This window comes from Octopus sinensis, linkage group LG11, assembly GCF_006345805.1.
Source record: "Octopus sinensis linkage group LG11, ASM634580v1, whole genome shotgun sequence".
Classification (NCBI taxonomy): Eukaryota; Metazoa; Mollusca; class Cephalopoda; order Octopoda; family Octopodidae; genus Octopus; species Octopus sinensis.
The window spans coordinates 21,734,625-21,759,596 of NC_043007.1; the positions used below are offsets into that span (position 1 = coordinate 21,734,625).

A 24,972-nucleotide genomic window follows, 5' to 3' on the forward strand; every position below is an offset into this window, starting at 1 on the left:
CATTCTCTCTCTTTTGTGGCATTTCTGCTGTTAAATTTCACTTGTTTAAATATTCCTTTAAACTGTCTTTCTTTTATAAATTAATTTCAAAACAATCTAAAATAAAGTACCTCATCAGTAATGGTTTTTTTAATTTGGAGTAATGTGGTTGGTATTTTCGTATCCTGTGAAATGTGGAGATATTCAATATTTTCATATAATTTACTCTTTAAGACACAAAAATAGCCTTGTTTATTTGTTCACGGCTTCTCTAAAATAATGCTTTATCTTTATCTAACAAAATCGATGTCATATGTATGCTTCGTGTCATACATATGCTGCTCTCCTCTAAGTTCTTACTTGATTATTTCATTTAGCTATTGAAATTCAATACATTAAAAAACAGTATCGCTAACGATAAGGAGGGGGAGCAGTTGTCAGTGTTTTAATTTTCGAAGAAAAGAAAAAAAAAAGCCTCTTCTGCTGTGTATCCTTTAATCAATATACAGCCTCAAATGCAAGGAACATCTGCTTCTTAATCAGATTTTCCCAACTTAAATTATTTATACTTAATAAAATTATATAACAATCAGTGTTAAAGAGAGAGGTTTTAGTTCAGATTTCTCTGTTGTGTTTCCATTGTATTGTTGTAATTCCTCATTGTCTCCATTTCCTGTTCTGTTCTCATTTAACCAAGCTTTTCATCCAATGCCTTCTTTTCATTTACTTTTTTTCTTCTTATTTATATCATAAGGTATTTTAAATGAGTATTTAATAAAAACCATCATGTCTTTTAAATTTAGATAAATAGAATTATTTATTTAAAATTAAAGCTTTTTATCATCAGTAAATGCATGTTCAATTTTTTTTTTTTTTTCTCTTATGGTTAATTTGTTTATAAATCAGTTTTGCTTTATTAATGTTTTACTTTTGTTTTTTTATGTTTTTTTTTTTCAATTGCTTCCTTTCAAGCCATAATGCAGAATTGTTGAATAAAATTCAAATCTGAAAAAAAAGGATGAATGAGCAATTTTGAATGATTTAGATTTAAATTATTTTTCTATATATTAACTTTTATTATTTCAAAGATAGTTGTGTAAATAAATAAATAAATGAATAACTGAATAGATAAAAATACGTAAATTCTTGAAATACATTCTTTACAAATAAATGCAGATTTAGATAATCTCTTCAGATAGTGTGTGTGTGTGTGTGTGTTTGGTTTACTCTACATGGTTCTGCAGATGGCTTAGCATGTAGTGATTCATAGATGCCACAATATATGGATGCATTTCTTATTTTTTGAAAATATCACTGCTTTTCATTGTTTATTGCAATAACGTTGTTAAGCGACGAAGGGAAGGGATTAACTGCACAAATCTTGACAATGATAATGACAATAACTGCTGTTAGCAAAAACAAAACAGCTACGATAAGCGCCTAAAAGTGCTCCTCTTTTGACTCTGTGGTCTGTAAAATGCATGTTTCACTAATCTTGTTGTTGCTACTAATTTGGTTGTGCAGGACAAAGGGAACAAATTTGCACCTGTCCACGTCGAGAAGTGTGCTGCATGTGAAAAAACAGTTTACGCAATGGAACGCGTTGAAGCCAACAAAAACATCTACCACAGAAGCTGCTTAAAGTGTTCACACTGCAATACCAAGTTGACGTAAGGCATCACACTGTTGTTACTCGTTATGAAAAAACCTATTCATCCACTGGCTACAGGTCAAGTTGCAACTTTTAGTCAGTCTCCCCTCCACCATCTTCAAAATTAACACACCTCATCTCCAATCAGCTGACAATTCATTCCTCTCTCACTCTCACTTCCTCCCTGTCTGCCTCTCACTCTGTCTCTCTCTTTCCCTCTTTTCCTCTCTACTTATTATTAACAACGTTTCCACTCTTGAATAGCATTTTCCAAAAATGGCCCAAGAGTTCGACTCTGTTCATTAATTGTTCTTTTAGTACCATCCACCATTCAGTACTAATCACAATTCTCACTTTATTTCTATTTCCTTGTCCTGCTTGGAAATTCCTTTGAGCTGATCAAGATAGCACAGTAACCATTTCAAATTTTGGCATTTTAGTCTCACGTTAAAGATATTTATGAAGTCTAAATAACTTAAAAGAATTACTATTTCACTTGTTAGACTAAAGCAGCTCAAAACCATGAAAGTAAGGTCAATGTATTTTCTTACAGAAATATTGTTATCTAACCTTGTTAATATGAAGGTTACAGATAAAAGATGTGTCGTCAATATCACATCTTGAAGAAATTCATACGTGCATTTTTCAGTTTGCTAATGTTGTCGTTGTAAAGTTTAAGGCAGGTTTAACAATATAGAAAACTTTGTTGAATAATTTACTTGAGTTCATTTAAATAAAAATGTGATTTTTACTGCTTTCGTTAACCCTGTCGTACCTGGGCCCCTGTGTCTATCTTTACCCTCCACCTGAGCTCTGGCATTCATGGCATCCGTTGCTAGTGGAGCACTAAGAGTACCATACGAGTGAGATTGTTGCCAGAGCAACAAGCTGGCCTTTGTGCCGATGGCTTGTTAAGCACACCATTCGAGCGTTGCCTTACTAGCACTTGTGCTGGTGGCACGTGAAACGTTCGGGCAAGGTCGTCGCCAGTGCCGCTGGACTGGCTCCTGTGCAGGTGGCACATAAAAAGCACCATTTGGGTGTGGCCCGTTGCCAGTGCCACCAAACTGGCCCTCGTGCCAGTGGCATGTAAAAGCACCCACTACACTCTCAGAGTGGTTGCCGTTTGGAAGGGCATCCAGCTGTAGAAACTCTGCCAGATCAGATTGGAGCCTGGTGCAGCCATCTGGTTTGCCAGTCCTCGGTCAAATTGTCCAACCCATGCCAGCATGGAAAGTGGACGTTAAATGATGCTGATGATGATGATGATGATGAAAGCTCAAGAGTATTTACTGCAGGTAAACTAATGGACAGAACCAGCTGCATCTTCCTTTCCTATGTGTGTTGGTCATTACCGCTTTACTGAAAACCCAGCAGAGATGATGTTTAACCTATTCCTGCTATAGTAGGAATACAGCATGGCAGGGTTAATACTAGCATAATTGAGTGAATGACTTATAAATACATTTATAAATACATTGGTTTATTCAAAGTTGAGAGAGCAGCTATTGTTAGTCTAAATAGAAAAGTGTTTTTGTCGGTAATTAATATGCTAGTGGTATTTGTAAAATACTAACGATGTAAGTATGTTTCTTTAATAGTATTCGTTACATGCATGGGGGAGACTATTGCACTAAGTTTACCTTTGTTTAGTTCGTTTGCATTTCGCAGTGGGTTCTCCCCACCAACTGAATTTCTCCAGCCGAAAGCCACACAATGATTTGTTGAAATTAATCTCTTGTCCTTTTAATACACAATTGAATTTGGAGCTAAGCATTGGCTTTAGGAAACTCTGTGATTGAAGTAGAATTCGTTTTTGTGCATGTATATGTGTACTGTGCAAGTGTATATGTGTATCGTGTGTGTGTGTGTATAAAAATAATGGGGTTTGATTTTTTTTTTTTTTAGTTTTTTTAGTTTTAGTAAGTTAGTACAAGATCGTCCTGTCATACACACAATCATACATACACCCACATAATAACTTTAGAAATAGTTTTATTCTGGTTTCATTTTTTTTTATATATATATATATATATATATATATATATATATCTTTTTCAACTTTTCATCATTAACATTGCATCTATCTTTTTCCATGTTATTTTTAGATCACCCGAACTTTCTTACATTTTGCCCTTTTTTTTTCTTTTTTTTTTTTGTAATTCTGTCAGCATCTGCACATATCTATCATTTATCCATCCTGGTCAGCTATTTTCATCTATTCTTGTGGTATCATGCATTTGTAATCTCTCTTTAAGCTGACTATTCTACATTCAACAGGGTTTTGTTTTTTTTTTTTTAAGCATCTTTTTTCCTGCCAGATATTTGCAGTATATTTTCATTGTCATTCTACTTTTCACTTGTATTACATGTTTTGTAGACAAATATCATCGTAAAAGATTACGCTAAGATAAAGCTACTATTAATCTGGAGAAGAATAACATTGTGTAGAATAAGCTAAGATAAACCTACTATTATTAATCCGAAGAAGAAAAGTACAATTTAATTTCAGTCTTCCTTTTATTTATTTTATATTAAAGTATGTATGTGTGCTTGCTTATAATTAATGTTTTGTTTCATAATGAGATAAAAATAAATAGACTAAATTATAGATAATGAAGATAATTCCAGGTTTTAAGCACAGTGTGGAATGTGGAATGTAGAAGGCTGTAGTTTTTACAGTTCGCTGTGTGAACATTTTTTATTAAGGTGTCATCTAGTCTAGTATATATTTCTTGACTATAATTCTACATATTTTCCAGAAACAATTTAAGGCTACATTGTTGGTTGTAAACGAGCATCATTGTCACACAAGTGGAGTAGTTTTTGTTTCCAGTTGTCTGTGAAAAACCATGTCTGACCATGGGAGAAAATATTGCCTAACTTGGAAACAGGTGAGGGTTGGTGACAGGTAGGGCATCCAGCTGTAGAAAATATCATTTTAATGTCCACTTTTCCATGCTTTCGTGGGTTGGACAGAATTTGCTGAGGCAGATTTTTATACAACTAGATGCCCTCTCGCCAAACCTCACTTGTTTTCATGATGCTTGTTTTCTTTTAGGCAGGGAGACAGTAACACACACACACACATATATATATAAGTAAGAAAGGAGTTATGGATGTAACCCATTATGGGATATCAATTATCCAATATTCTGTTGGTACAGTACCCAAATTCTTAATACACCAATGTTTTTAATTGCAATGCAATTAATTCATTAAATGGATTTGTTTCATTGGTCCTATCAATTAACAGTCTTAAGTATGCAATGAACAAAATAAACGAATTCAATATAAATTCATCCTATTATAAAAATGCTGGTATGGTTTGACTGGGGGCTAGCGAGCCAGAAGGCTGCACCAGTCTCCAATCTGATCTGGCAAAATTTCTGCAGCTGGATGCGCTTCCTAAACTCCAAAAGTGTGGTGGGTGCTTCTACATGCCACTAGCATGATGGCCAGCCTGGTGGTACTGGCAGCGGCCACGCTCAAATGGCGCCTTTCTTTTACGTACCACTGGTGCAGGAGCCAGTCCAGCGGCCCTGGCAACAATCATGCTTGAATGTTACTTTTAATGTTCTACTGGCACAGGTGCCAATCAGGCAATACTGTCATCATCCATGACAGTGATTTCACCTGTCTTAATAGGTCTTTGCAAGCATAGTTTATTGTCCAATGGTTGAAGGGTACTCTTAAATGGGCTGGTTATACAGCCCTGGCATAGGCCATGGTTATGGTCTCACTTGGCTTGCTGGGACTTCTCAAGAAATGCATATTTCCAAAGGTCTTGGTCACTTGTCATTGCCTTGATGAGGCCCAATGTTCAAAGGTTGTGCTTCACCACCTCATCCCAGGTTTTCCTGGGTCTACCTCTTCCACAGGTTCCCTCAACTGTTAGGGTGTGACACTTTTCCAGACAGCTGTCCTCATCCATTCACAATGCATGACCATACCAGTGCACTCATCTCTCTTGTACACTACATCTGATACTTCTTAAGTCCAACTTTTCTCTCAGGGCGCTTACACTCTGTCATGTATACACACTGACATTACACATCCAGCAGATATATATATATATATATACACACATACATAATGCATACATACATACATATATATATATATATGCACGCGCACACACATATCTACATACATATGTTTGTGTTTGTCCCCGTCACTTAGTGGTTCAGCAAAAGACACCGATAGAATAAGTACTAGGCTTCCAAAGAATAAGTCCTGGGATTGATCCATTTGACCAAAGGCAGTGCTCCAGCATGGCTGCAGTCAAATGACTGAAAAGAACAAGAGAATGGGGTCCACCAGGGGTGCAAGAGGAGGTGTCTGCTCCTCCCGAGCACATTTTTCAAAATTGGCACCTTTTCAACAATTTCTAACTCTTTAGTTTCCGATATCTGTCGATGTAAGTTCCATACATAACGACATTGTTATTGAAACATGAAATTAATGAATATAGAATACAATTACATATATTATAACTAATGAAAGATTTTGCATAATATAAGGCAAATGAGTTAAAAATTGTTTGGTATGTGCTTGCTCTTTCTAACTTCAGAACCTGGCTATGCCTCCAGGGTCCACCCAAGTAAAATAAGATTTAAAGAATCCATAGGTAAAAAAGGGGGCGAGCTGGCAGAAACCGTTAGTGCGCCGGGCAAAATGCGTAGCTGTATTTTGTCTGCCGTTACATTCTGAGCTCAAATTCCGCTGAGGTCGACTTTGCCTTTCGTCCTTTCAGGGTCGATAAATTAAGTACCAGTTACGCACTGGGGTCGATGTAATCGACTTAATCCCTTTGTCTGTCCTTGTTTGTTCCCTCTATGTTTAGCTTATTGTGGGTAATAAATAAACAGATCCATAGGTAAAATAATTGGCTGAAAATCACTGATTTGAAGCAGTTTTAAAGAAATTCACATAACTTGTGTTTTTATTAGGAATTAAAGTAAACAAAATGTTTTGTTTATCAACCATCATTAAGAAAAACAAACTTGATGTTATGATTATTTTATGGTTCTTTTTTCTTTTTCTTTTTCTTAAAATCTATTTTACTTTAATTATACTATTTGTAATTAATTTTATGGGTGTTGTTTAAGTTAAGCTTTCAAAGAAGCCATTCTACAAATTTCTTCAAATCATGCAAAGCAAACCGTATGGAAATCTTATTCTACTTGTTTCAGTCATGACACTGCAGCCATTGAAGGGGCTCTGCCTTTAATGAATTCTAAGTCAAATGAATCGAACCCTGGACTTTTTTTTTTAAAGCTCTGTACTTATTCTGTTGGTCTCTTTTGCTGAACCACTAAGTTGTGGGGATGTATACACACATAATATATACAACGGGCTTCTTTCAGTTTCCGTCTACCAAATCCATTCACAAGACTTTGGGCCGTTCAAGAATTTGGACCTGGAGATCTCCATTTCCAGTGACTTCAAGGGCCACCTCCCAGTGGTGTCGGGCGTTGACGAAGAGCCCTCGACTACAAGACGACCAAAGTTTTTTTTTGGGGTTTTTTTTCCAAGGTCTGGGGTCTCCCGCCCCTAAGCGCTAGACCATCACCTAATCACCCTTACCCATCTTGTTGCTTAACAGCAACAACAACAACAAGGCTCTGGTCGGCCCAAGGCTTACAGTAGAAGACGCTTGCTCAAAGTGCCTCGCAGTGGGACTGAACCCAGAACCATGTGGTTGGGAAGCAAGCTTCTTACCACACAGCCACACCTGTGCCTATATTGCATATTTCATGCACACACACGTGTGCGTGCCCGCATGACATTAACAACTTGCAGAAGTGTTGTTCTTTTTCCCCAAAATAGATTCTCCTATTACATTATTATATTTCTGTTATTATAAAACTTCTTAATTCCGATCAGCTGGCTACCCTTACAAATATCTTCACCGGTAAGCAGCTCTAGCGTGCATATTGTTGCGCTCAGCCTTAAAGAACATTTAGCCGCGAGAAGCAAATTTATTTGGCGCTCCTGTTTCTTTACTCAACCAACAAGAAACGGGAACTTATAAAGGAAATATATTATTGAAAACAGGCAAAAATAAGTGCAGTGAACTTATGAAGAAAGGTCCGGTCCGTCGTTTTTGATTTCGTTTTGTTAACGATGTCACGACACTGGAGTCTAATAATAAATACACCCGTGTTGTGGTTTGGTTTTATCGTAGACATGTGAAGTGTACTGCTTAGTGTAACGTGAGACTTATTTCATGAGAGTAGGTAGGTGCAGCGTGCCCCAGTCATACTGATGTGGTGAAACCTAGTGAGAAACAGTTTATATAAAAAGAACGTGGTGTAAGTTACATCCTATGACTTTGAGACATTTCCAACTTGTAAAGAGGGGGCGGGGTCGTGTAGAAGGGAGAGAACTCTTATGTCTCGGCGATTGCGGGGTAGAATTTCGGGATGTTATAATCGTATTTTATAAATATTTCCCGATTTGTTAGCTTATACTACCGTTTTTATTAATCTGACGTATCAACTGTGATGATTATGCTTTAGAAGTGGAGGCGCAGTGGTTAGGACAATAATTAATAGTATGAAGGTAATAAAAAGTTTAGAAATTTTTACTACCAGTTGCCTAGCATGTAGAAAAAATTAGTCAATAGACTATATATATATATATATGTATGTATGTATGTATGTGTGTGTGTGTGTGTGGAGGCACAATGGCCCAGTGGTTAAGGCAGTGGACCTGCGGTCGTAGGATCGTGGTTTCGATTCCCAGACAGGGCGTTGTGAGTGTTTATTGAGCGAAAATGCCTAAAGCTCCACGAGGCTCCGGCAGGGTGGTGGTGGCGATCCATGCTGTACTCTTTCGCCGCAACTTTCTCTCACTCTTTCTTCTGTTGGCCTGCGAAGCGCATTGTGACCAGCGATGTGTAGCAACATCTGATAGCCTGGTCGGTCACAGTGATCACAGTGATTATGCTTTAGACGAAGACAGCGAGCTGGTAGGATCTTTAGTCCGCTGGACAAAATGCATGACGGCATTTCGTCCGTCTTTAGCTTCCTGGGTTCCAATTCCGCCAAAGACGATTTTGCCTTTCATCCGTTCGCGACCGATATAATCGGACTTATTCCCTTGCCACAAAACTTCAGACCGTGTTCTTAAAACAGATAGAATTATTATGCTTGAAATTTTCGACACTTATGCTCTCAGTTCAGATTTCACCAAGATCAGATTCGCCTTTCGTCCTCTCAGGACACTTACACCTTCTCAAATTACTGGTCAAAATTTGAAAGCGTTATTATACTTTAAACTAGCAGTATCGCCCGGCATTGCTCGGGTTTGTTTTGACCCTTTAGAATTGGAATTTTTGAAAAGTAAAAATTTTGCATTATATAGCTTGTTATTCTCTTTAAGTGAACATTTTTCTGGTTGAAATACGCCGCAAAATGGCGACACAGCAGTCAAAAAATCATAAACAATAGGGATTTTCATAGAAAAAAAGGGCCTATTTGATGTAAATAATTTTTGGTGTTAACATGGTCCGATTTGAATTTTTTTCTTCTACGGAATGAAGAGCAAGCCTTCTTCTATCATACTCTCAATTTTGGCCAACTTGCGTCGCAGGGTCTCGGAGGAGATAGTGTTAGTTGAAGGCTACCAAACTTGCCACACACAGACAACTTCAGCTTTATATATAGAGACATTTAGGCTGGTTGTCATTCATAGTTTTAGGGGTTTTTTTTATTTTTTATTTTTTTTATAAACTGTTGAATTGTGATAAAAATCAAATAGGAACGCCATTGCTGTGTTCATAGGAAGGGTTTAGAGGCGAGGATTCTACTTATCTGACTGTTTACACATTTTATTAGTCATCTTAGGTTCCTTCAAGTATCTGATGCTTAGTTTGTCAAAATTGTCTCTGGGATAGGTTCACAATTTTGCTTTGATGAGAACACTTGTAATAGATCAAATTATGACACTCCTAAAGCATTTCAGCTTTAAATTAGGAAGAGTCTTCTAGAACAATGTACAGACTTGACAGCAGCCAATTGACTAACTAAGCTACACTGCTGAGAAAATATTGTTTTCACTTGAATCTTTTCATTGTAAATTTTTCTTTTTCTATACTAAAGACCTATTTTTATCATTGCTACTATCCAGCTAAGTAAACATGGATGAATCATAAACATGCTATGGCTGTATCATATTATTTTAGTTTACGGTTGATATCTTTCTCTTTTCTTTTTCTTTTTTTTCTCTATTTTCTACTTGTTTCAGTCATTGGACTGTGGCCATGCTGGAGCATCGCCTTAGAGGGTTTAGTCAAACATATCAACCCCCATTACTTTTTATATATATATATATATATATATATAGGTGCAGGAGTGGCTGTGCGGTAAGTAGCTTGTTTACCAACCACATGGTTCCAGGTTCAGTCCCACTGCATTATGTAGCTTGTTATTCTCTTTAAGTGAACATTTTTCTGGTTGTGTCTTCTACTGTAGCCTCAGGCCGACCAAAGCCTTGTGAATGGATTTGGTAGGCAGAAACTGAAAGAAGCCCGTCATATATATATATGTGTGTGCGTGTATGTTTGTGTGTCTGTGTTTGTCCCATCCAACATCGCTTGACAACTGATGCTGGTGTGTTTATGTCCCCATAACTTAGCGGTTCGTCAAAGAGGCCGATAGAATAAGTACTAGGCTTACAAAGAATAAGTCCCAGGGTCAAGTTGCTCGACTAAATGCGGTGCTCCAGCATGGCCACAGTCAAATGACTGAAACAAATAGAAGAGTAAAAGAGTATATAGTTTGGTATTTATTCTATCAGCCCCTTTTGCTAAACTACACAAAAGTTACTGGGACATAAACAAACCAACACCAGTTGCCAAGCAATGGTAGGGTGGAAAACAATCACACTCATCATCATCATCATCATCGTTTAAGGTCCACTTTCCATGTATATATCTATATGTGTGTGTGTGTGCGTATATGATGGGCTTCCACGCAGTTTCTGTGAACCAAATTTGCTCGCAAAGTATTGGTTAGCCCAGGGTTATAGTAGTAAAAGACACTTGCCCAAGGTGCTGTGTAGTGAGACTGAACTCAAAACCACACGGTTGCAAAGCAAGCTGCTTAACCACACAGCCATGTCTGCTTGTTGCAGTGGAGCATCAGGATTTTCTTTCCATCATCCTTTCATTTAGTCTGTTTCATATTCGTTAATATTGATGCTAAAGACAGGGGTTTTGTGAATTACCGAGCATATACTAAAAAAAGAATGAGTGAGTTAGGGTCAATTGTTTCTGAAGGAGTGAAGTGAGATGATGCATTGGCCAAACTAGACATTTGGAAACTAAAATTCCTTCTGGGTAGGTAACCACTGCAACACGGGTGCATTTTTAGCAGATGGAAAATATAATCAATGTAGGGTAAAAATCATAGAATGACAGTATTTGTATCTGTTGTCAGTAACAATTGCTGTCATGTGCATCTGAAAGACCTATTCTATAACAACTTCAGTTAAAAAAAAAAAGAAAAAAAAATTACTTTTACAGTATTTAACCTTTTCATTACCGTGTTTCTTTCAATTATTTTAAATATAACAAAGAATTTAGTAAATTAATTTAGTTATCATTCAGCTAGTGTTAGGAACATAAATTGTGACTAAGGTTTGGTGGAAGATTTTAATTCAAAACTTATGGAAACTAAACATTTGTACTACAGGGCCAGAGCTGGTTTCAGGTGGGTTGGTATCAAAAGGGTTAATGTGACACCATCACTAGTGCTTTCTACATGGCACCAACATGAGTGCTTTTAACCCTTTTGTTCCCATATTTCTGTTGAGATGCTCTGTGTTTCTTTCAATTAATTTTTAATATAACAAAGAATTTAGTAAAATAACTTTGTTATCATTCAGCTAGTGTTAGGAACATAAATTGTGACTAAAGTTTGGTGGAAGATTTTAATTCAAAACTTATGAAAACAAGGCATTTGTACTACAGGGCCAGAGGCGGTTTCAGCCAGGTTGGTAATGAAAGGATTAAGAGAGAGGTGTTAATGTTGTTTAGCCCTAGGCCAGTCTTGAATGAGCAGATCTGTGATCAAAGATGTTGCAGTTGTGACACTTCTATTATCTTATAGTAAATTGGAGATTTGGTTGCTATTTCTTGCAGGTCTAGTGATAATGTAGAAACTCTCTTGTACTCTGATGGGGACAGTATATTTGTGTCAGTTTCCAAAAGAATTCAATATTTTTAAAGAGTAACTTTGCTAACAACTTGTTAAATCCGTAATTTTAGAAAAGATTTGCACAGTGGACAAATATGGCCTGGAGACTGTGCTGTAGATCAGAGATATTGTTAACTAAATCTAAGGCGCCAAGCTGGCAGAAACGTTTCGTCCAGCGTGCTAATGTTTCTGCCAGCTTGCCCCAATGCGTAGCCGTATTTCGTCTGCCACTACGTTCTGAGTTCAAATTCCGCCGAGGTCGACCTTGCCTTTCATCCTTTCGGGATCAATAAATTAGGTACCAGTTACGCACTGGGGTCGATATAATCGACTTGATCTGTTTGTCTGTCCTTGTTTGTCCTCTCTGTGTTTAGCCCCTTGTGGGTAGTAAAGAAATAGGTATTTCGTCTGCCACTATGTTCTGAGTTCAAATTCCGCCGAGGTCGACTTTGCCTTTCATCCTTTCAGGATCAATAAATTAGGTACCAGTTACGCACTGGGGTCGATATAATCGACTTGATCTGTTTGTCTGTCCTTGTTTGTCCTCTCTGTGTTTAGCCCCTTGTGGGCAGTAAAGAAATAGGTATTTCGTCTGCCACTATGTTCTGAGTTCAAATTCCGCCGAGGTCAACTTTGCCTTTCATCCTTTCGGGTTCGATAAATTAAGCACCAGTTACGCACTGGGGTCGATATAATCGACTTGATCCATTTGTCCTTGTTTGTCCCCTCTTTGTTTAGCCCCTTGTGGGTAGTAAAGAAATATATATTGTTAACTAAATCTGAGCTGAGAGGGCATGGAAGGAAGGAAATATATACATGCAAAGAATTATATTGTTGTAAAGTTTTGGCAATATCTTGTATTTAGAGTAAGGAGGATATTGAGAGAGTCAAATTACAAGACCATTTTCCAAAATACACAGGATTCTAATGAGGCCAGTTACTTAGTTTCCCATGATGTATAAATAACCGAATTGGCAACATTCTCCCTGAAACGGATGCCAGTCTGTTTCAGGGTTAATCATTTACATCTGAATGGACTGGAGTATTGCGAAATGCAGGGTTTTGCTTATGAACATAACACATCACCCTGTCCATGATTCTGCAATCGTGAACACAACACCCTGACCATTGAGCTATAGATTTTTTTTTTTTTAAATGAATATATGAGAGAGCTAAAGGTAGGGCTTACATGAGCAATACAAGAATAAAATAGGCGCAGGAGTGGCTGTGTGGTAAGTAGCTTGCTAACCAACCACATGGTTCCGGGTTCAGTCCCACTGCGTGGCATCTTGGGCAAGTGTCTTCTGCTATAACCCCGGGCCGACCAATGCCTTGTGAGTGGATTTGGTAGACGGAAACTGAAAGAAGCCTGTCGTATATATGTATATATATATGTGTGTGTCTGTGTTTGTCCCCCTAGCATTGCTTGACAACCGATGCTGGTGTGTTTATGTCCCCATAACTTAGCGGTTTGGCAAAAGAGACCAATAGAATAAGTACTGGGCTTACAAAGAATAAGTCCCGGGGTCGAGTTGCTCGACTAAAGGCGGTGCTCCAGCATGGCCGCAGTCAAAATGACTGAAACAAGTAAAAGAGTAAGATTTGGAATTTAACAAAGGGAGTCTACTCTGCATGTAGCTGCTTGAAGTACCAACCTTAGAAATTATTCAAATAAAGAATTTTGAATTTGTGCTTGGATGTAAAACCTCAGATTCCAGTTTCCTGGTGATACAATTGTGCAAAAAAATAAAATAATAATAATAATAACATATATTATATTTGGTCAACATTGATAGGCTCCTGTGTTCTGTAGTTCAGTGGTTGGTAATGACAGATAGGTGTAGATAGATAGAGGGTTTATAAGCACTGCTTATTGTCTTCTGTACATCATATATGAGAGAGCTAAAGGTAGGGTTCGCATGAACAATACAAGAATAAAATAAAATTTGGTCCACAACCTGTTCCACTCTGTTAAACAGTAAGACTAAGCACCATTAATTTTTGTCTTCAATCTTTTTTAATTTATTTTATTTCTTTTTGTAAATAATATAAAACTGGAAATGTAGAAAAGAGTTTGAAAAAAAATTCATGGTGGTTGGTTAATCATAGAAGAATATTGTAAGCAGGATAATTTTATCAATATGGTTATGATGAGTAGATGCTTATTCAATATTGGGGAGTGTACAATAGGATTCCTGACCGGATGATACAGGATTGGTACTAGAGATTACAGATACACAGTTTTGAGAGCATATAGTTTAGAAATGTGTACCTGAGTGTCAAGAGCATCTTCTGGTGTGTACAACATAGAAAAGTATGTGTAAGGTGAATGGATGATGACGAGTTTGTAATAGAGTAGACTTAAAATAGATCTAGGTTCAGAATACAGTATTTAGGAAGATGTTATATTGCCGACACAGCTAACTTATGTTACCTTGTTGTTAGGTGGACATTAAATCAGAGCTTAAGGTGACAGGGTATAAGATGACAGAAGGGCAGCGAGCTGGCAGAAACGTTAGCATGCCGGGTGAAATGCGTAGCCATATTTCGTCTGCCGTTACGTTCTGAGTTCAAATTCCTCCGAGGTCGACTTTGCCTTTCATCCTTTCGGGGTCAATAAATTAAGTACCAGTTATGCACTGGGGTCGATGTAATCTACTTAATCCGTTTGTCTGTCCTTGTTTGTCCCCTCTGTGTTTAGCCCCTTGTGGGTAGTAAAGAAATAGGTATTAGATGACATAAATACTATTTTATCATTTTCTTTCAAAAGTTACTATGGATAATGTAACATTTGTACCTGATTAATCAATTACATGTCATTTTAATCATACAGGTGACTTCTAATCACTTTTTTTAAATAACATGTTTTATATTTTCATCTTAATGAATAGCTAATGTTTTCAATACATCTCTCATCTCTTTAAGTACCATTTCATCAAAAGCAGCTCATCAAGGAAAATTTCTTTACATTTTTTTTTATCATTAACCATTCTTATGCCAATAATGCTTTAATGCTTTCTCTTTTTCTTCTTTTTACCTTTTTTTTTTTCCATCATAATATTTTCCAGTGATGTTTTCCTCCTCATAATTCCTAAATTTTTTTCCTCTATCCTTTATCATGCTATAGCAAGTCCATTCTACATTCAGTTCTCACCAGAGCTTCTCCAAATAATCTTATCATTGACAGTTGTGTATGGTGTCTCCTGTCTTCATTTTTGCAATGTTTTTTTTCATCCATGTTCGCCATTATAATGCACTGACAACATGAAAAGTGTGTGTATGTGTTTTGTTCATTCAAACCAGCTTTCTTTGAGTGTTAGAAACCAATCTCTATTTCCAATATCATCTCAGCCATCTATCATAAACTAGCAGTATCGCCCGGCGTTGCTCAGGTTTGTTTCGACCCTTTAGAATTAGAATTTTTAAAAAGTAAAAATTTTGCATTATGTAGCTTGTTATTCTCTTTAAGTGAACATTTTTCTGGTTGAAATACACAGCAGTCAAAAAATCGTATAAAATAGGGATTTTCATAGAAAAAAGGCACCTTTTTGATGTAAATAATTTTTGGTGTTAACATAGTCCGATTTGAATGTTTTCTTCTATGAAGGAAGAGCAAGCCTTCTTCTATCGTACTCTCAATTTTGGTCGACTTGCACCGCAGGGTTTGGGAGGAGATAGTGTTAGTTGAAGGCTATCAAGCCTGCCATACACAAACAACTTCAGCTTATATATAGAGAGATTAAAACACTTAAAAAAAAAAAACTCAATTGGTAATTTTCTAATTAAAGCTTCTACTGCTTAAATCCAAAACCTTTTGGGTCTCTCTCTGTTCTTAGTAAATTTAGTGTTGTTCATGTGGATTTAATACAGAATTGTTATCTCTTAAACAGAACCAAATTGTGCAGCCATCATGTGTGTCACTTGTACAGGTTTCCTTTAGATCTTATTATTGCAGAAAAGTTCCCTTGATTTGTGAATGGAACAATGAAGTTTGGTGCAAGTTTCCTGATGATACAATTGTGGAAAAAAGAACCCCAAAATTTACATTTGTTGGTCTACATTGACTAGTTCCTGAGTTCTGTGGTTTGATGGTGAGCAATGAGAGATAGGTGTAGATAGAGGATTTACAAGCACTGTGCATCATATATGAGTGAGCTAAAGGTAGAGTTTATATGAACATTATGAGGAAGTAAAACTCAAGATGTATAACAGCTGAAGACCCTTTGCAAAAATCTTTTTCGAATACACACTGATTGTGTGCAACTCCGGTGTGTGTGTATGTGCACCTGTAGAGCTATGTGAGTGTCCCAAAGGCCTAGAGTTTCGAGTATGGGGCTTGTACATGTGTGTGTGTATTTGATCATTCGTTTTACGTCTGTTTGTCCATGCCAGCATGGGTTGGATGAATATTTATTGTGAGGCATTATTTTATGATCAATACCTTTTTAACAGTACAAGGCACTGACAACCAGCCTTTTTAGTATAAATGCCATGATATACAGTCTATAACAGCAGATTAAATTTCAAGTTGTTGTACTAAACAAGTTATTTTATATAAATGCAGATACCACATGGTTCTGGGTTCAGTCTTACTGCGTGGCACCTTGGGTAAGTGCCTTTTACTATAGCCTCGGGCCAACCAAAGCCTTGTGAGTGGATTTGGTAGACGGAAACTGAAAGAAGCCCGTTGTATATATATGTGTGTGTGTGTGTTTCTGTGTCTGTTTGTCCCCCCTCCCCCAACATCACTTGACAACCAATGCTGGTTTGTTTACATCCCCGTAACTTAGCGGTTCGGCAAAAGAGACCGATAGCACAAGTACTAGACTTACAAAGAATAAGTCCTGGGGTAGATTTGCTCGACTAAAGTTTGTGCTCCAGCATGGCCACAGTCAAATGCCTGAAACAAAATAAAAGAGTATACAAATTTATATATTTAACTAAAATACTGTGACTGTGTTTTTGTGAAGAGGCTGCCTAAATTTAACAAACATTTATCTGTCATACAAAAAACGAGTCTTTTCAGGAAACCACAAGGATCCCTCTCCCTTTCACCTGCTCTTTCTCTCTTCTTAGAACAGACTCAGTAATACTTTCACTAGTTTCTACACTCTTACAAGCTCTTCAGGAATGCTTACTTCATCCTGAAAGAGGAGACAAGGGACAAGAGTATAACTTGAAGCTACAAATGTAGCCCTGTTTTAATTTTTACAGAACTACTGCTACAGCTTAGAGGCCATGTCTTTCCAGGTTACAGGCTTAATTACCAAGGTATATCCTCGGTTAAGGTGGCGAGCTGGCAGAAACGTTAGCATGCCGGGCAAAATGCTTAGCAGTATTTCATCTGCCGCTACGTTCTGAGTTCAAAGTCTGCCGAGGTTGACGTTGCCTTTCGTCCTTTCGGGGTCAGTTAAATAAGTACCAGTTACGCACTGGGGTCGATATAATCGACTTAATCCGTTTGTCTATCCTTGTTTGTCCTCTCTGTGTTTAGCCCCTTGTGGGTAGTAAAGAAATAGGTATATCCTCAGTAGTAGTCTATGGTTTCCAGTCATAAAGAATGTCACGTGTAGTTTCAATTTTACAGGACTATTCTGTGGTAGACAAGAATGAGGCTGAGAGAAAATGCTTGTCATGGATAGCCTTGGTTATCAAGAAAAATTAAAAAGTAGTTATCTGGCTGGCCAGGGGATTTCAGCCTATTTCAACTACGGATGGTATCTTTTGGCAGAAGTGACATCGTCATCATCATCATCATTTAACATCTGCTTTCCATGCTAGCGTGTGTTGGACGGTTTGACTGGCTCATAAGGGCCGGTTTCCTGGTTTCTTTGGCGTATAGGTTCCCCACCTGGACGGGACGCCGGTTCGTTGCAGGTGAGCTGCAAGATGCAGGAGGAAAGAGTCAGCAGAAGTTCGCCATTACCTTCTGCCGGAGCCGCGTGGAGCTTAGGTGTTTCACTCATAAACACACACGTCGCCTGGTCTGAGATTCGAACCCGCGATCGCGAGTCCACTGCTCTAACCACTAGGCCATGTGCCCTCCACTTGTTTTTATTTACAATTAAGTAAATTGGAATAATTTGAAAATGAAGTGTTTTGCTCTATGACTCGAACACTGACTGGTCTAAAGATTGAACCCATGGCCTCCTGACAATGACCCAGACACTTTAACCACTTAGCTACATGCCTTCAAGCTCTGTGTGTGCATCCACATGCATATTTATACATTACATGATGCATTTGACCCTCTAGCGTTCAGGTTACTCTGACAAACGTAAAACTTATTAATCGTGTATTATCTCATAGCTTTGGGATTTCAATGATGTGATTGTATATTTTTAGAATGACATTGGAGGGCAGGTATGAGAGGCCAGATCTGATTGGTTTAAATGCAAAGGGCTGATGTATATGTGTATAAATTATCTACATTAGCATGTATAATGTGTTCGTAAGTGTACTTTTAAGTGCCTGTATTCGTGTTTAAAGTAGCCAAGGATTACGTTTCCAAACCACAATGTTGTTTAATTGACTTGTTGGTTGTCTATATATAGCCACCATGAAGTGTAAAGAGACGGCTACTATTTTCAAAATCATAATATGATTGTTGAAGAGAACTGTCACTCAGCCGTCATCAGTAGTAGTTTTTTGGTGGGTGGGTGGGTGGTTAAAAAAAATTCCCGAGGGAAAATTTAGACATTTTCCAGCAGTTTAGAATTAGTTCTCTCTCTCTCTCTCTCTCTCTTTCTTTCTCTCTATCTATTTGATTGGGACCAGGCGGCAAATGATATTATTAAGGCTGCTAGCAGAATAGTGCACCAGACGGAAAGCTTAGCAGTATTTTGCCTGTCACTACATTCTGTAATCAAATTCCGCCAAGGTCGACTTTGCCTTTCATCCCTTCGGGGTTGATAAATTAAGTACCAGTTCTGTACTGGGGTCAATCTAATCGACTGGCCTCCTCCCCAAAAATTTTGGGTTTTGTGTCTAGAGTAGAAAAAGAATCAATACTCTAATTTACTTTCGGGATTGATAAATTAAGTACCAGTTATGTACTGGGGTTGATTTAATTGACTGGCCCTCTCCCCAAAAATGTTAGGCCTTGTACCTAGAGTAGAAAAAATTATTATTATTATTAAGGCAGCAAGTAGAATAGCATGCCGGATGAAATGCTTAGCAGTATTTCGCCTGTCACTATGATCTGAGTTCAAATTCCACTGAGGTCGTCATTGCCTTTCATCTTTTCGGGGTCGATAAATTAAGTACCAGTTGCATACTGGGTTCGGTTTAATTGACTCGTCTCCTCCTCCAAAATTGCTACCCTTGTGGAAAAATTTGAAACCATTATTATTATTATTATTAAACCCCAATACAGTTTAAATAAGAATGTCAACATACTCCCCCTGTGCTATTGCCGTGTAGCAAAAAAAAAAAAGAGGGAGTCTCCTGACAGACTGTTTCATGGTTTGTTGACTAGTTCTCAGGGAAGACACATAAACCGGTTTCCTTCTCCAATCAATAACATACATCAACTGCTTATAAATCAGTCATAAATTGAATGACATAATTTGAATATTTTTGCTTATTAAATAACTTCCATTTTATGCAAGGCACAGTATAAATTAGAAGAACTGAAATAAATTTAAGTATGCTGTAATAAAACCTTCACTGTGAGTTAATGGGTGTTTACTTAACCCCTTTCATTACTGGATTTCTCTTGGTTTTCATTGTAATTATTTCAATTAATTTCCAAAGTCAATAAGAGCTTAAAATAACCTTGTTGCAATTAATCTTCTAGCGTTCAGATTTCTCTGTCACATGTAATGCATACTTATTCACAATGTTCAGTTAATCATCAGAAGTAATGCAGTACGATTGTTTCATGCGACTCCATTTAATTGAACAATGCAAACATTACATCGATTTAAAATGTAGAGCAATCTTCAGGTGCATAAAAATATAGAATTTAGTTAAATTTGAAGGACTCATTAGTATAATTTTATCCAAAACCACCAAGGGGATAAGGAGATAGACAAAGAACATGTTTCACCAACAACATCACAGTTGTAATTTATCCTCTTGGTGATTTTGGATAAAAAAAATTATACGAATGAATCCTTTGAATTTAACTAAATTCTATATTTTTATGCACCTGAAGATTGCTCTACATTTTAAATTGATGTAATGATTGCATTGTTCAAAGAAATGGAGTCACATGAAACAATCGTACTGCATTATCTCTCGATATCCTTGTTGCTTATTTTGATTATATTTATATATATATATATATATATATATATATATAATATTAGGGAGTATAACTCCAAATTTACAAGGAAAAATTCAATTTAGTATTAAATTAAATTTCACAGTATAAATATATATATATATATATATATATATGCATGTGTCTTGACATTATGTGGTGGCTGTAAATGAGCGCCACTGTCATACAAGCAGTGTCCTTCATTTCCAACTTTGCGTGAAAATGTGTCTGATCATAGGGAAATATTACCTGACTTGTAAACAGGTGAGCAAGCGCTGGTAAGCAGCTGGAAAGGTATGTGGATGTTAAAATGATGGTAATAAAAGACGATGATGTGTCTGTGTGGCCTGTGTATGTATGTGCGTGTGTGTGTGTGTGTATATGTATATATGTTAAACAAATGTTATTTTACTAGTTCTAATCACTTGCCTGTAATATTCCCATTACATATAAATATTCTGTTGATCCTGCGTCATATGCCATCCTTCATCATTAATGATTGTTTTATTGTATGCTAAGATGCATAAGAAAAATTTTGAAACTGAGCTTCCATAGAATACTAGCTATCAGCTCCTGAAGCTTTCTTTGACCCCGTTAATGAACTGATTCCAGTTCTAATTTCTAACTGATTCTGTGAAGGAGAAATTCAATCAATTCGTAAAACTTAGCATATTTAGCCTAAACTATATATCTGCTGTTTTTTTAAATGAAGCCAAAAATAGATAGTCTCTGTTTACATTTTTTGCAGAAATCAATGCAAATGAATTAGAGAGAGTCATTAATTGCATAAACCATTTTTTATTCCAGTAGAATTACATGCCTAGAACCCCAACATATTTCATTCAAGATTGCTAAAAAAAAAAAAAATGAAATTCTTGTGGAATTTGTTCCTGATTTCAATTTTTTTATTTTCTTTTCTTGTTTTTTTTTTTTGTTTTTTTTAAACCTTGATTATCGCTATTTGAAAATATTTATGGTGAACAACAATTGTTTTCATTGCATTATTCAATCCGTTTTTGGAATATAAAGACAGAATGAAAACACTAAATGTGTGTAATTTCTAATCAGCATATTTTGATGCCGCTATTTAGTCTGAAAAAAAAAATATTTGCAAAGCTGTTTCTTGAAAACTTTTTGATAAATTATACTCTTATTTCCATCACATGATCCTTTGTTGTGTTGTTAGAGATTTTTTTTTTTTTTTCATATAAATCTATAATTTTAATCTTATTTCACATTAAATGATCCTAAATCAATCATTGTTATACGATTTGTGTTGATTGCTCTCATTTCATAATTCTAATGCAATTTTTGTTTTTCCTCTTTTTTCTTTTCTTTTTTTTTTTCTTTTTTTTTTCTACCTCCATATTTCAGCCCAGCAAAGTTCGCCGTTAATCAGGGTATCATGTACTGCACACCTCACTTCAAGCAGCTTTTTGCACAGAAGGGCAACTATGATGAGGGATTTGGAAGACAGCAGCACAAGAAACGTTGGCTTAGTGAACCAAACCTAGCTGGTCGGAACCAAGGGCCAGAAGAGACATCCTGTCAGAGTTAGCTACAGCTGTAAATTCTATCCTGTTTCTTTCACTTCTTGCAGTGACATTAAACAGTTTTTCAACCAAAACAGAGCATCAAAATAGTATTTTATCCCACAATTACTAGGACTGTGCTCAATTTTTCTTTTTATTCCTTCCCCCACCCCTATCCCCACTTTTTTTTTTTTTTTTTAACAACTTTTTGTTTTCAAACTTATTGTTTGAAAATTTAGTCAGACTGAGAATTTCATGTGATTTTACTACCTTCTAAATAGAACAAATTTTAAACAAGATTTCTTCCAATGTTGCCTCCATGACAGATACAAACAAAAAAAAAATACCTTGCCCATTCTTCTTCACGAACAAACTATTTTTAAATTCTTTATTTATTTTGCTCAATATTTATCCTAATTGCAAGGTGCTACAGTCTTCTTTTTTTTTTTCTCTTTTTCTTTTTTTTTTTTCAATATTACAACTATTATTTTCTCTCGTCAAAAACCCTTGCTTTTTGCAGACAGTTTCTCTCTATAATAGTCTACACTAAACCTACAGTCTTTCCTTCTTTCCTTTAATATTACAAGCAGTAAAAATTAGAGATATTTCCTTGTCTCCTTTTTATAAACTTCATATTATCGACCTAGGTTGCACATTTTTAATGATTAACACCAGTTATCTAATTTAAATGTTTTATTATAGATATTTTTCAGAAATATTTGAGTAGATAACTTCTTCCTGTTATTCATTAGATGCCGAATCTAATTGTTATATAAATTACCTGTAAAAATAATAAACAACATCCATAAAAGAAATACGTAAACCTTTGAAACTTATCCTTTTTTTAATGAAGTAATAATAATAATAATAATAATCCGTATGTTATTTTTAACACAGTTCTTCTCCCTTGGCTATGTCAACGACTATACTTGAGTAGTATTTCCTATGTCACTCCTTTTGGTTCTCATAAAAATGTTTGCCCTGCCAATGCGCACAGCTGATAAAATATTACCATCTTGGCTTTTTTTAAAATAAAAAAAACAAAAAAACAAAACAATCACATTAACGAAAAAAAATACTTTAGAGTTACCATTCTCACTGAACATACATAACACTAGCTTTTTGAGTCTTTGCCCTTTTTTTTATGTTAATTAATATTTTACATTCATTATTTTGAAGACAAAAAAATAACAGAAAAAAAATTGTATCATTTTTTGCTGCTCTGCTTCTCTGAAGCAAACACACATTCGTATCAATTGACTTTTGAAATTTTAACCTTGACAAGTATTAATAAAGCTAAACTGCTACAAAATGTTGGCAGCCTGATCTAGATATGTCATGTGACTGCTCTGCTTTCTCTCTCAGCATTTCAGTTTCTGTTTTTTTGTTTGTTGTTTGGGGGCTTTTTGCGTTTTTTTTTTTTTGTTTTTTTTCCCCCTCCAAATTGTTGTCTATTTTACTTGTTTCTCTCTCTCTCTCTCTCTTTCTCTATCTGCAGCTGCAATATCAATGCTAAGTGTTTGTCGTCTTCATGCCAATAGCATCTATGTTTCTTGTACTCAAAACATTTTCCTAGTTTGCATATTTAAGACATGAAAAAAGGAAAAAAAAAAAAAACTTAAATCTCCAAAAATATTTTTTTTAAATGCAAAAAAAAACCAAAAAAACACACATATATATATATATATATATACACATACATATATATACCTTTCTATCATGATGTACTCACAATCCGATTACTGAAGCAGATAATAATGACTGCTGTACTTCGAATTCTTCACAGAGGCCTGAGTCCCTGATGGTTCTCAACAGATAAAATTTCTTTTATTCTACTTAACAAAAAAATGTCACTGATTAATGCTTGAGCTGCTATGTACTTTGTTATTTAGGTCACTGGCACTCTGTAGATGTTCCCTGGCTGCTGGAATCACCATAATCACAGTATTTTATTACGTGTTTAATAAAGAAACAAATCTTTGAAACATAAATCTTGTATTATCTATTATTATTAAGTTTGCATGTAAAATACAAAAGATATGGATATGCGTCTTTTTTCTTCTTCTTTTTTTCCTTTTCCTTTTAATTTGTGCCAAAATTTACTCCATAGACTTCTCTGTCGCCTATTGAAATCATAGTCTTTTTACTGATGTATGTTATGTATGTCTTGTCTTTGGCTAGAAAATTGACATAGATACTATAAATGTCCAAGGAAGAGGAACAGCGCTTGCCAGTTCCATTTTCCATGTCTTCCATCTCTAGTGGTGTTGACGCCACTTTGAAATTATAATAATGGCGATGGCTTTTAGCACGTCTGGACGTTGCAAGAATTATTCAACCATTTTGAAATTCACTGCTGCCAACTATATCATATAATTTTATTGGACTGTTTCTTTCACACTATATACATATATATATATATATATGCATATATATATATATGTATATATATGTGTATTCTTTCCTTTTCTTACACCAAATTATCTAGCTAAACACATTTTTCTTTTCTTTTTTTTATGTATTTGAAATAAAGAAATTTATTAGACTATTCCTATTCCTATCATTATATTATTATTATTATTATTATTATTATTATTATTATTCAAAACAACACACGGACTAAGACTTCTCAATTGCCAATGCAACTGGTCAATTCAAAAGTGATGGTGCTACAAAAAGATTTCGGTTGACAAATAATACTCAATAAGTCTTTTGAAATTGTCTTTTTTTCCTTTTATAGTTGGCAGCAAACTAACACACTAATAATATCCAAAGAAGACTGAATTCTTTTACAATTCTTACTGGCACCAAAGTTATCTTATGCTTTATCTAGCTGCCTCGTTTTTTGTTTTTTTTTCCAATTTTTTTTTTCTTTGCCTGTATTTTCTCATATTTTGTACTTGTCACAGCTAATAAATTATTGCCTTTTTACATACTTTTCGTGTTGACATTTAATATTTGTGGCAAAATTTATGACAGAACTTATTTTATCTCGTCTTTACATTATTCTATTCTATCATGTGGCATTGCATGTGAACGGCAAAAAATTCATAGTTTAAATACCAAAAAGTAGTTACAACATGTAAAGAAATTTACCATCTAGCTCTTCAACATTTTTCCAAAGGTGCTAATATACTGTAAATCTTTTGTTCTTTTGAAATAAAAAAAGATCCCAATCAACTGTTTACATTTTATTCCCACATTACAAAAGCATCTGAGTTCAATCCTAGCAGACCAGGCTCCAGAGGCCCAATTGCAATAAAAAGGGGTTATTGTCAAACTGGTAAGAAACCTATCAATCATAGGGATGAAGGTGTTGGTGGTGGGGGCTAATTCGTT

The 24,972-nt window shown here is 35.8% G+C and overlaps 1 protein-coding gene across 10 annotated transcripts in view; it reads left to right on the plus strand.

Moving 5' to 3' along the window:
• The window catches only part of LOC115217577 (cell surface glycoprotein 1), a 314,511-nt gene extending 289,947 nt beyond the window's left edge, over positions 1–24,564 (plus strand). For 7 of the 10 annotated variants that reach the window (XM_036507206.1, XM_036507205.1, XM_029787317.2 and 4 more), the window contains 2 exons: positions 1,504–1,649; positions 21,476–24,564. In XM_036507206.1, the coding sequence (XP_036363099.1) occupies positions 1,504–1,649; positions 21,476–21,659 (330 nt within the window). In that variant the 3' untranslated portion in view covers positions 21,660–24,564. Of the gene's footprint in view, positions 1–1,503; positions 1,650–21,475 lie in introns of those variants that run through there. The other 3 variants (XM_029787322.2, XM_029787323.2, XM_029787321.2) reach the window with 3 other exon arrangements.
• Positions 24,565–24,972: the final 408 nt, after the last annotated feature.